Genomic DNA, 13,632 nt, shown 5'->3' with positions numbered 1-13,632 from the left:
GGCAATGTAAAGGGGGGATATAGGAGAAGTGGCAGCGTGGAGGGAGGGGATGGGAGGCGTGGCAGCATGGAGCGAGGGGATGGGAGGAGTGGCAGCGTGGAGGGAGGGGATGGGAAGAGTGGCAGCATGGAGGGAGGGGATAGGAAGAGTGGCAGCATGGAGGGAGGGAATGGGAAGAGTGGCAGCATGGAGGGAGGGAATGGGAAGAGTGGCAGCATGGAGGGAGGGAATGGGAAGAGTGGCAGCATGGAGGGAGGGGATGGGAAGAGTGGCAGCATGGAGGGAGGGGATGGGAAGAGTGGCAGCATGAAGGGAGGGGATGGCAAAAGTGGCAATGTAGAGGGGGGATATAGGAGAAGTGGCAGCGTGGAGGGAGGGGATGGGAGGAGTGGCAGCGTGGAGCGAGGGTATGGGAGGCGTGGCAGCGTGGAGCGAGGGTATGGGAGGCGTGGCAGCGTGGAGAGAGGGTATGGGAGGCGTGGCAGCGTGGAGCGAGGGGATGGGAGGAGTGGCAGCGTGGAGCGAGGGATGGGAGGAGTGGCAGCGTGGAGCGAGGGGATGGGAGGAGTGGCAGCGTGGAGCGAGGGGATGGGAGGAGTGGCAGCGTGGAGCGAGGGATGGGAGGAGTGGCAGCGTGGAGGGTGGGAGGAGTGGCAGCGTGGAGGGGTGGCAGCATGGAGGGGAGGCAGTGTGGAGGGAGCCAGCATGGGTGGAGGAAAGGGGAGTAGTGTCAGTGTGGACAGAGGGGAGGAGTGGCAGCGTGGAGGGAGGCAGCATAGAGGGAGGGAGGAAAGGAGAGTAGTGTCAGTGTGGAGGGAGAGAGGGGAGGAATGGCAGCATGGAGGGAGGGGAGGAGTGGCAGCATGGAGGGAGGGAAGGAGTGGCAGCAAGGAGGGGATGGGATGAGTGGCAGTGCTGGTGGTGGGTGGCATCAGTGGCCATGCTGGGTGGAGGGATGGGATGAGTGGCAGTGTTGGGGGGGTCAGTGGCAGTGCTAGGGGGATCAGATCAGTGACAGTGCTGGGGGGGGGGGGAATCAGTGACAGTGCTGGGGGGGGGGGGTGGTCAGTGACAGGGCTGGGGGGAATCGGATCAGTGACAGGGCTGGGGGGGAATCGGATCAGTGACAGGGCTGGGGGGGGTCGGATCAGTGACAGGGCTGGGGGGGATCGGATCAGTGACAGGGCTGGGGGGGGGATTGGATCAGTGACAGGGCTGGGGGGGGGAATCGGATCAGGGACAGGGCTGGGGGGGATTGGATCAGTGACAGGGCTGGGGGATTGGATTAGTGACAGGGCTGGGGGGGGGGGATCGAATCAGTGACAGGGCTGGGGGGAATCGGATCAGTGACAGGGCTGGGAGGGAGGGATCGGATGAGTGACAGGGCTGGGGGAGGGATTGGATGAGTGACAGGGCTGGGGGAGGGATTGGATGAGTGACAGGGCTGGGGGGGGTTCGGATGAGTGACAGGGCTGGGGTAGGGGGATCGGATCAGTGACAGGGCTGGGGGGGGGATCGGATCAGTGACAGGGCTGGGGGGGATTGGATTAGTAAAAGGGCAGGGGGGAAATCAGTGACAGGGCTGGGGGGGGGATCGGATCAGTGACAAGGCTGGGAGGGGGGGGGGGATTGGATCAGTGATAGGGCTGGGGAGGGATTGGATCAGTGCTGGGGGGATCAATGACAGTACTGGGGGGATCAGTGGCAGTGCTGGGGGGGGTTAATGACAGTGCTGGGGGGATCAGTGGCAGTGCTGGGGTGATCGGATCAGTGACAGGGTTGGGGAGATGGGATCAGTGACAGCGACAGGGCTGGGAGGGGGGGGATTGGATCAGTGACAGGGCTGGGGGGGGATCGGATCAGTGACAGGGCTGGGGGGGGTCAGATCAGTGACAGGGCTGGGGGGGATCGGATCAGTGACAGGGCTGGGCTGGGGGATCGGATCAGTGTCAGTGCTGAGGGGGGAGGGGTCAGTGACAGGGCTGGGGGAGGGAAATCAGATCAGTGACAGGGGTGGGAGGAGGGGATCGGATAAGTGACAGAGCCCGGGGGGAATCGGATCAGTGACAGAGCTGGGGGGGTTGGATCAGTGGCAGTGCTGGGGGGAATCGGATCAGTGTCAGTGCTGAGGGGGGAGGGGTCAGTGGCATTGCTGTGGGGTGGGGGTTAGTGGCAGTGCTGAGGGGGGGTCAGTAGCAGTGCTGAGGGGGGTGGTCAGTGGCAGTGCTGTGGGGAGGGGTCAGTGGCACTTCACTTACCTTGCAGGGCAGGCCTTGGGTGGTGCGGCGCCGGTGCTGCAGAGTGCAGAGACACTTTTCCTTCCCGCTTCCCGACATCAAGCAGAACTCAGAAGGGGTCCCCTCTAGCTCCACCCCCTTCAGTCACGAGTCACCTGACCCCTAGTTTCCAATTCCACCGTCCACCCCTCCTGAGCTGCCTAGAGAAGGCTGGATGGCTGCGGAGCCGGCCGCAGTGAGCGGCGCTGGGCTCAGGATCAGCCTGGCTGCTCAGTGGGGAGTGGGGACTGGGACATACCCGGCGAGCCAGAAGAATATGCGGCCACGGCCCTCTCCACGGAGAGGCCAGCGGCAAGCGAGCAGCTGCCTCGGGACTCGGAGGGACGGTCACGGAAGTGACATGCGCTTTGGCCCACTGGGCATATGCCGGTCTGCCCTATGGCCAGTCCGGGCCTGTCTTACAGCATTTGCATCATTCCTGCATGATGGTAGGTTGGCAGCTTATAAGGTCGGTCAATGCAAAAGGGAATATTCTGTTTTTGATGTAGGCAGGTGGGATGAGGGAGGGTTATAACCAGAGGTGGGGGACTTGAGTCACGTGACTTGATTTGAGTCAGACTTAAGTCACCAGTTTGAGGACTTTGAGACTTGCTTGACTAAAATTAATAAAAGACTCGACTTGACTTTGAATTGGTATTCATTACTTGAGACTTGACTTTGACTTGACATATGACTCGAAATGACTTTACTTCTTTAAGTTATTAAATATTTTCATTTTCTCAAGATGTGTTAAAGCAAAATGAATGTGCCTGTTATGTTTCTGACACCACCGTTACTTAAAACACCTCAGCGTGTTCTGATTTTTAGGACACTGGCTGTTTAACAATGGAAATACTTTTTAGTGACTGTGGTGTTGAAACATGACCAGACAAAGGATTTTGAGCTGTTTGGGCATCCAAAGTGTTTCTTTAATATGCCAAGAAAAAGCACTAAGCAGTTTTGTTATTGTTAAAAAAAAAAAAAACACCTTTGCTGACCACTGACTTTTAACTGATTTAAAAGGTGAAAATTGGGGTAGATCAGTATTTTGACTTGATTTGTGACTTAACCAAAATAAATGACTTGACTTGACTTGCTTGACTTCTAGCAGGGACTCAACTTGACTTGCTTGCTTTTCGCCACAGTAACTTGAGACTTGCTTGAGACTTGAAGGTTAAGACTTGAGACTTGCTTGTGACTTGCACATGTGTGACTAATGCCTCGTACACACGCAACGATTATCGGCCGACCGATCGTCCGACTTTTGTCCAGAGTGGTGTTTTGTTGGTTGGAATGTGCCTAGACTGCACACAAATTTTCTCGGCCAACAAAAATCTACTTCAGAAGTGATGTCATGTGCTGGTTTACTTTCCGTGTGTTTTTTCATCTCTGAGCATGCCCAGTCTTGCTCATCAGATTTTTGTCTGCCGAAATCTGTACTGACTGACAGAAAATCGGCCGTTGTGTTGACGGCCAACAAAAATCTTATAGCCTACACACCAGATTTTTTTCAGCCGAAAAGTCGGAGTCGGTTGTCGGAAGCATCATACTTACAAGCCGAAAATCGGCCGATCGGACGTTGGCCGAAAATTCCCGGCCAATAATCGATGCGTGTGTACAAGGCATTACTCCCATGTCTGCCCGTGTCATTTTTTTGCCATCTGTGTCCCATTAGTGAGATTGTGTGTCACTTCCTGTCTTATAGCTGAAACAAGAAGAGGAAATCCCTTCAAAGTAAGGGAATCCCTGGTAGTCACCAGAACGTGTCATTATTGGAAGATTTCCCATCTACTGTATTCCTGTTTTGGTGACAACTCAAAATGTGGGATTTTCTTTCACATTCACTCTTGGTGATAATGGTAAACATGACAAATAGAGAGGGTGAATCTCCCTAATGGGGGCACAAACAGCAATAAAAACCTGAAAGAGATTCTAATCCATCTCCACTATCCAAAAAAAAAAAAAAATCTTTAGTTATAATGTAAGTTTTGGATAGAGTAGTGATAGTTGAGAACCTGTCAGGTTATTATTGGTATGTGTGTCTCTCCCACTGGGGAAATTGACCCTCTTTCTTAATAACCATTGACACTGAGACTGAAATCAATGGGAAACCCAATCTTTTAGTGCTGGTTCACACACAGTATATGCGATGTGGGAACCCTACAAATCCACTGAGGGTTCCCGCATCGCATTCAAATCGCAGACAGTTCACACTGCCATATGCAAATCGCTGGGGGTGTCAATACAAAGTTAACGACACCCCCAGATCAGTTCGCATATCGCAGTGCAAACTGTCAGTTTGGACATGAATCGGATCGCATAGGTGTGAACCACCATGCGATCCAATTCTGCTGAGGACCCAAAAAAGAGTCCTGTGTGTTTTCTGTCCGAATCCAATGCATATTCAGCCATACAATCTGTATGGCTGAATTCACTTTGCACAGACATTGCATGTGATTTGTGGATCAGTGCGCCCTGAATCACATGCGATGTCTGTCATCGCATATACGTGAATTGGGACTTAGGGACAGAGAAGAAATCTTCCAATGGGGACACTTGTTTTGGGTGCGCACTGTCTAATGCCAGATACACACAATTCGATTTTTCATCTGAATGATCGTCCATTTTTTTTTGCATGCTAGTTGAAAATAAATAGGTTACTAAAGTTACGCAAATTCTTGTACCACAGAATAAAAAATTCGGAAGCGAAGTAATGTGATGTATTGTATTTGTATTGTATTTTCAGACGAAAACTGTACTATTTAAATGAAAAAATTGTACGATCTGGTATCATATGAGAAAAATTTTTGTGCTAGTCCCATCTGATAATATCGGATAAACTATCATGATCAGCTCTCGAAAGCTCTGTATGAACGATCAGATTATCGTACGATTGCTTTGAAAGCGGTATTTTTGGTATCCCTTTCTGATCATGTGTATGGATCATAAGAGAAGCTCTCTTTTATTCTGGAGAGATTTCTTTTTGCCTTGATCAGAGCTCTGACAGGGGAAATGAAGAGTAAAATTTACCAAGACAATGAAAGAAAAAAAAAAAAACTGACAGGGGTTTAGCCATTTTTATCCACTTTATCCAAAACAAGAAAAGTTTGGCTTTAACCCTCCTGCTGCTCTCCCACTACTATTGTCGGCAATTACTGGCTGTCAAAACGACAGTCGGGAACTGCTATGTGTTACATAAAGCAAAATGCAGCTGTTTCAGTGTAAAAATTTTCTTCAGTTTCCTTAATGTTTTTTTCAATGTTGCATAAAGAATGCACAGAACTGAAAAAAAAAAAACAACAAATTCTAGGGTAAAATGTATACTTTTTTTTTTGTACAGCAAAGCTGCTTAAAAAAAAAAAAAAATAACATTAGTGAAAATAAAAAAAATTAAAAAAAGGGCATTGAAAAAAAAAAAAAAAACTTTTTTAGTCTATAGATTACATAGAAAATTTTACATTTGCAAGATGATACTGCCAAAAGAAAGCCTGCTTTGTCCCCAAAAATGATGAAGTTATCACCAAAAAAACAGGCTCATAGTGGTATTGTAAAAATTGGTCTGGTCCATAAGGGGTTTAAAGGTTCGGGAGCTGAAGTAATTAAAGGGGTATTCCATCAAAAACAAAAATGTAATATATTGCTGCTTACCATTTCTTAGATGCGATGGCTGCAATAATTTTCTTTTTTAGGGTTTTTTTGTCTTGGTTTTCACTTGGTGATCTGGCCAGTAAGTCAGTTTTTTTTTTAACTTCCTTTAAAAGCTCAAGCTGTCCAGCAAGGGTGGCAGTTGGAGGGTTGATACAAACCATTTACCACTGACAGGGGTGCTTACAATGATCAGCTTTTATTTATGTAAATCTTTTATCCCAAAAGGCACAAAACTGTTTGCTGTAACTGAATAAATTAAAAAGGTGTTAGCTGGAGTTCAGCTTTAACACTTGCTGACTACAATACGTATATATATATATACGTTGTGGGTTGCAAGTGGTTTACCGGGATTATAGCTGAAGATATCCGCCATAAATAACCCTGGTAGTATTAGTTTTAGCTGGCGACTGGCTTTCTCTTGAAAGTGTTCCGAGAGGCTCATGAGCTGCTAACACTTTTAGAAGCGGCGGGAGGAGACAAAAAAAATGGATTTTTTACTTACCGTACAATCCATTTCTCTGATGTTCATTGACGGACACCGCTTCTGTCATTCTTGACCATTGGTTAATTTGCCCCCTACAGGTGTAGGACACTAGGCAGAAGAAACTTTTGGCTACACCCATGGGCAGTCTCAGAGGGTATACTTCCTCTTCCTGCTATAGTCACTCAGTTTTTTTAAAAGCAGTGTCAGGAGAATTATAACTCCACAGAGGGGTGGGTGCTGTGTCCGTCAATGAACATCAGAGAAATGGTTTTTACCTTAAGTCAAAAATCACATTTTCTCTTTTCGTTCACAGCTCCTGTCATTTTTGACCATTGGGATGTCCCAAAGCAGTGTCAAACATGAGGGGTTGGAAACAGGAAAAAATTCCCAAGGCTAAACAGTAGCCAACCAGGTGACATGGCTCAACCAAAACAATTGGAGCCCACCTGAAAAAAACAATACACCATCAAAGAGGATCAGGTCCTCTTAACAACAGCCTGAAAACCCTTGCGGCCAAAGGAAGCATCCGCAGATGCCAACACATCCACTTTATAAAACTTTGGTGGCCACCTTGCAAACCTGATTCACTAACACCTGATAACAGAAGCCCAGGAGGTACTAAGCACCCTAGCAGAGTGCGCCTTGACAGGGAAAGGAGGAACCTGACCCCTGATGGAATAGGCCTGAACCACCGTCTGTCTTATCCATCTGGAAATGGTCACAAAGGAAGCAGACAAAACTTTGCGAGGTCCATCCGTGAGCACAAATAGTGAGTCTGACTTCCTGAAAGACTCCGTAGCTGCCTGGTAAACCCTAGTTGCTCGGACGACATCCAAGGCATGCAAGGCAATTTCCTTCAGATGTTTAGGCCTGAGACACAGGGAACGCAACACTATGTCCTCATTCAAATGAAAGTCAGAGATCACCTAAGGAAGGAATGACAGACAGGGGCGAAGCACCACGTTATCCTTGTGTATCACCAGATAAGGTGAACGACAGGATAACGCCGCCAGTTCCGATATCCTGCACGGAGAGGTGATAGTCAACAAAAAGGCCACCCTCTGCAACAGCATAAGTTGGGGAATCCCCCAAATATTTTTAAAGGGAGGCTTCTGGAGAGCTGAAAGCACCAAATTAAGATCCCAAGGCGGCAACGGAGCCCACACTGGAGTAACCAAATGTCGGACACCCTGAAGAAAGGTACACACCAGGGAGTGTGTGGCCAAAGGTCATTGGAAAAAGACCAAGGCCGATACCTGGCCCTTGATAGGTACTTCAGGCCAATTTCTGTTCAACCCCCCCCATTGAAGGAAGGTTAAGATACAAGCCATCGACAAGGAGCGAGGATGGACCCCATGAGACACACCAAGCAATGTACGTCTTCCACGTACGATGGTAGATCTTCCTAGAGGTAAATTTCCTAGCTTATAACAACATAGCAATCACCAAACCTCTATCCTTTAGCACCTGGCGATCAACAGCCGTAAAAGACAGTGATTGTAAAGCAGGATGGAAGATCGGTCCTTGGGACAGCAAATCCTCCCTGTGAGGTAGCTTCCAAGGAATGTTGGCGAGCAGCCGCACTAGATCGACGTACCAGGCCCAGTGAGGCCAGTCCGGTGCCACTAAGATAACCAGAATCCCTTCTGCCTTGATCCTGCGTAGGAGTCTGGGCAGAAGCTTGAGAGGAGAGAAGGCATAGATTAGACGATACTGACCCCACGGGGCCACAAGCGCGTCAGTGAGAGGATCCCTTGACCGAGCCACAAACCTCTGCACCTTTCTGTTGAGCCGAGATGCCAACAGATCCACCTCGGGCCTCGGTGGTGCCCCACCGGAGACACAGCTGGTGAAACACCTACGGAGTAAGGGACCACTCCCCTTTGTCCACCACCTGTGGACTGAGATAATCCGACCGCCAATTTTCCACCCCGGGAATGTGTATGACAGGGAGGGCTGGGATGAATTGTTCTGCCCACCTTAGAATGCCGGCTACCTCCAGAGCCACCAGGGCACTTCTTGTGCCCCCTTGGTGAGTGACATAAGCCACGGCCGTGGCATTGTCCGATTGAGTTCCAAGGCACTGATCGGTAGTCTGGACTCTTCCAGTGTCCAGATTCCCTGAGCAGAATGCTTGCCGAGGATGCCTCCCCAGCTGCACAGGCTGGCATCTGTGGTGACCATCGTCCAATACAAGGGGTGGAAGGCTTTTCTCAGCCGAAGCACCGGAGAGCGAAGCCACCGTATCAGAGACTCCTTTGTTCTCAGACTCAGCCGGATCTGATTGTCCAGAGAATGCGGAGCCTTGTCCCATTTGGTCAGAATCAAACCTCGTATGGAACTCTGCAAACGGAACCGCCTCAAAAGGTAGACACCATCAGGCTCAGCACCCGCATGCAAGTCCAGAGGGATGACCATTTGTTGGACAACAGGAGGCAAATTGCAGCCTGCAATTTTTGAAGTTTGTCCAGAGGAAGGAGCACTCTGGCTATGGCTGAGTCCAGAGTCAGACCCAAAAAGTCCAGCTTCATGGACGGCACCAGGGCAGACTTCTGAAAATTCAGAATCCAGCCAAATTCCCGCAGAGTTTGTATCGTGATCTCCAGGTTCTCCACCAGAGCAGAGAGAGACTCCGCTCGCAGAAGGAGATCATCCAAGTAGCCCAGTACCGCGATCATCTGTTGGCAATACAAGGCTAGCACCGGAGCCAACACTTTTGTGAAGATCCGAGGAGCAGGGGCGAGATCATAGGGTAACGTCACAAACTGATAATGCTTCTCCTCCACAGCAAAGCGGAAACAACGCTGGTGACTGGCACATACTGGAATGTGAAAATAGGCATCTTTGATATCTATAGAGGAGAGGAAATCCCATTGACTAGGGGTAACGCCTAGAAAAGCGTTTAGTAACCCCATGGGGACGCTTTGGTCATCCCCACTCTTTAGCAACAATTCTAACAGAATAGGCGGGGAAAGGGAACACCTTTGCTCTTCTGGATGGCTTGTGAGTGCCAAAGGGTACCTACACCTCCGTCGCAGCCTCAGCTGCGTCCTCCATCTTTAGGGTCTCCTGCACAGATACAATCAGTGCATCCACCAGCGTCCTTTCGTCCGCAGTCAAGGAGGAATCATCCTCACTATCAGAGAATTCCAGGCGCATAGTCGCAGACCCAGCAGGGTGATTCATGTCCACAGTGGCTGAATAAGATTCAGTATCTGATGAGACAGATAAGGCTGGGGAGCTTTTTGCTAGCCCGTCGCCTGCAAGCCGCCTCCATCTGGGACGCAAGGGACTCCAGGATCGCCATCGGTGCATGGATGGATGGTTGGGACCCAGAGGGCCCTGCAGCCTCAGAGAGGAGATCAGGTGGGCAAACATGCCCCAAAGACTGTATGTGTCCCCAGGGGGACTCCACAAAAAAGAAGATACTGCTAAGGGACAACCCCCACCGCGCTGGCAGCACCACCCGGTCACCAGCACAAGGCACAGAGCGATCCTCAGGAGAGAGGGAGAGGACCCCACCAGACTCACCACCCCCCGACACAGGCACCTGCAACCGCCAGAAGAATCTTCACTACAGGTGCGGCGATCAGGAAGCTAAATGAGCCAGGAGTCAGCACCAGGGGATAAGGAGGGGCTCCCACTGGCGAAAATGCCGCCCACAGGGCTCCACTGTCATGGCCTTCACTATTTACATTGGTGAACCACAAGAAAATGTTCGCCGGACTACACAAACATGGCCGCCATGTATAGTAACAGACATGCTACAACAAAATGGCGGCCCTGCGCGGCACCACAAGGCATAAGGGGACCCAGAACGAGGGGCACCAGGACTCAGGACAGATCCAGGCAGGACGGGGGCCTTGGCAGGAGCCCCCACCAGTTACCCCTTGTTCAGTGGATAGTCTGGTCGCCGGCGACACACCCCCCAGCCCCCATCGCCATTAGCGCCCTGCCCCCACCCCAGGAAAGTTGCCAGACAACCCAAAAAAAAAAAAAAACACATCCCCAGCATATGTGGAGGGAGGGGGCAGGATAAAGGGGGGTGCCTGCGGGAAGGAGGGGAACCCAGGCGTCCAACCTTCCCAGGGAGGGGCCCACATCCACACCCAAAACCCTCCAGGGTTAGAGGGGGGAAGCTACTCACCATACCAGGAACAGGGTGGGCACCACTTCAGACAGATCCTCCTCTCCATCGAAATGGGGGGCTGTCGGCCAGGAGGAGCGCAGCGACTCAGGCTGAGGCCAGATTGTATGCGAACTCGTGAGACGTTTAACTCGCAGGGCCAGCGCCCGTCCAGATTGCCATGCTGCTGTCTAGAAACCCTAAGACAGGAAGTGTGTTACAGGGGAAAATTGGGGAGAAAAAAAAGCACAAAAAAGAAAAGTAAAGCTGCCACCACATTTAAGGATTAGTAAGCTGCATTGTATTACGATTTTGTTTTTGGGTTGAATACCACTTTAAGCATTCTACACACTTCACACTGGGAGTGTTGGGTGCCTGGTGCCCTGCTCTGCTTTGTGGTTCCATCAGCCGGTTACTACAATCAGAAGGAATCATAGTACATGGTGAGGGACACTGACATTCAACATACACAGAAGCTTCGGATGCTGAAGAATTTTGGCAGTGGTAACTTTGGGAAAATAGACATTTGCACATAGTTTTTCTTTATACAGTGGGGCTGTGCCCGCACTGCATGGGTTAACTGCTCGTTTTTATCTAGGGGATTGCAGAGCGGAGATATACTTACCTAATCCATTCATCTTCGAGCGCAAGACTTCGAGACCCTGCCGCTCCTGCCCCCTTCACGCTAGCGGTGTGTGAATGGACTGTTCCTGACTTCATCACACCCATGGACCGGCTTTGGACATGAGGAGGACGGCAGGAACAGGCCTCCTCTGGATGTGGGGGAGTGCAGTTTTCCAGGGTATCGAAGGATCGGGTGAGTATAACCTTTCGGGGCACCCTTAGACAAAATGAGCAGTTAGCCCATGTAGTGTGATCACAGCCCCCACTGCATGGGAAACATTTTTTTTTTTCATGGAGTTCTTCTTTAGGAGAGTGAAGAATGGCAGTGTGGACAATGGGATGAATATTATTTATTTTGTTTGCAGGGAAGCCATTTTTAAATTGTTTAATTACCCCCTTAGTGACCAGGCCATTTTTTGCGATTCGGCACTGCGTTGCTTTAACTAACAGTTGTGCGGTTGTGCGACACCATACCCAAATACAATTGATGTCCTTTTTCCCCACAAATAGAGCTTTCTTTTGGTGGTATTTGATCACCTCTGCGGTTTTTAGATTTTGCGCTATAAACAAAAAAAGAGCGACAATTTTGAAAAAAAACGCCATATTTTTTACTTTCTGCTATAAAACATTCCCAATAAAAAAATTTATAAAATTAAAATTTTTTATCAGTTTAGGCCAATTTGTATTCTTCTACATATTTTTGGTAAAAAAAATCCCAAAAAGCGTATTTTAATTGGTCTGCGCAAACGTTATAGCGTTTACAAACTACGGGATAGATTTTTGGACATTTTTTTATTTTTTTTATTAGTAATGGCAGGGATCTGCGATTTTTAGCAGGACTGTGACATTGCGGCGGCCAGATCGGACCCCTAACTGACATTTTTTTACATTTTTTGGGGACCAGTGACATTAATACAGTAATCAGTGCTAAATAATATGCACTGTTACTGTATACATGACACTGACAGGGAAGGGGTTAATACTGAGGGTGATCAAAGGGGTTAAATGTATGCCTAAAGTGCTTACTGTGTGGGGGGTTGGTTCTGTGACAGGCACAGACAGATTGCAGTTTCAGCTTAGCTGAAACTGCTGATCTCTCCCTGCCTGTCTGACAGAAGATCCGCCTGCTTTGTTTATATAAGAGCAGGTGGCTCTTCTGTCATTCTATCCGAAGATCGTGGAGGCCGGCGCCGATCGAGGGTGCTCCTCCCACGGCCTGGCTCACAGCGGGACCGCCTAATCCACGTGCACATTATCACGTAGATCTACGTGATTATGCGCAGCCGAGCCACCCTGCCACAGTAAATCTGCGTGGGGCAGTCAGCAAGTGGTTAAAGAGGAACTTCACTTTTGTTGCGGAAAAAACATTCCCCTCTGGGTGATCTCTGTACATTGCAAGGATTTTAACAATCTTTGTGCAGATTCCTATCTTTTGTTATTCTGAAGAAATCATCGTTTGCTCCTCTGTGCTGAGTGGGTCTAATGGGAGTGGTTTCATAATTATCTATCAGCTGTGGGACCTGCAGGACACTAATGAGGAAATCTGCTGGGCCTGCATCCCTTTAGATGCGTTCCTATTGGGAGTATCTCATCAAAAATGTCATTTTTGTTGCAGGGGATGCCAGAAATCTGACTTGTATCTTAGTGCAGACTTCTGGGAAAATCAGTGAGCCAATCACACAAGCAGGAAATGGTGTTTCTGGGGTGTGGCCAGAATACATTCTGGTGTACAGAACACCTCCAGGTAGCCATATTGCATTTTCAGAAAATTGCAGCGGCTGCAGATTGACAAAGAAAGGTAATTTTTAACAACATTTAATTACAATATGATTTGTGTCGCAATTGTATACGCTATATTGTTTTTTCTTTATTTGCTATTTTTTTCCCCCCACGAAAGTGGAGTTACCCTTTAAGCATTCCCGCCAAAGCTCATTTATTCTCTTTCTTTTGATTCTGCTCAGGTAGGGGTTCTGAGCTTTGGAATCTTTAACCCTTGTGAAAAAAAAGGTAAGCGTAATAAGGATTCTAACGCTCGGGATTTCTATGTGAACGTCCTGGAGGTCTTGCCATTCCTGCGGGAACACCTAAAAGAAGAACTGGAGTTCTTGCCGGGAATACCAGATTCAGGAGAGGTTATCTGTCCGGCCTGATCGGAGCGGTCTTTGGAACACGGTCCCTGGAACTCAGCTCATCATATTAACCACTGATGCACATCTCTGCAGGATTTCCCATTGTATGGACTGACATGCACTATAATCAATGTTTTGTAAAGCTCTTTTTTCATATCTGCTGAAAATAAAAATGCTTATAAATTGACTTAAAGAGGAACCTAATTCCACCTTCCTCCCTCACCTGTTATTCTTCTTTCTCTAAAAAAACATACTCACCTGCTCATTGGTTCCAATGTTGTACTGCAACAATCTGCTGTTTGGGTGTCACAGCTTGGGTCCTGCGCTGCTCTTTTGGTCTTCATC

At 49.0% G+C, this 13,632-nt stretch overlaps 1 protein-coding gene across 1 annotated transcript in view; it reads left to right on the top strand.

Annotated features, from left to right (window-relative positions):
* Positions 1-13,321, top strand: part of LOC309560042 (complement C2-like) — a 137,041-nt gene extending 123,720 nt beyond the window's left edge. The window contains exon 18 of the mRNA XM_082263548.1: positions 13,120-13,321. Within this exon, the coding sequence (XP_082119674.1) occupies positions 13,120-13,308 (189 nt within the window). The 3' untranslated portion in view covers positions 13,309-13,321. The remainder of the gene's footprint in view (positions 1-13,119) is intronic.
* The last annotated feature ends 311 nt before the right edge of the window (positions 13,322-13,632 follow it).

Source organism: Pelophylax lessonae (genome assembly GCF_965119305.1).
Source record: "Pelophylax lessonae genome assembly, chromosome: 7".
Lineage (NCBI taxonomy): Eukaryota > Metazoa > Chordata > Amphibia > Anura > Ranidae > Pelophylax > Pelophylax lessonae.
Note: the sequence above shows the minus strand (reverse complement) of the source record. Positions and strands in the feature narration are given on the sequence as shown.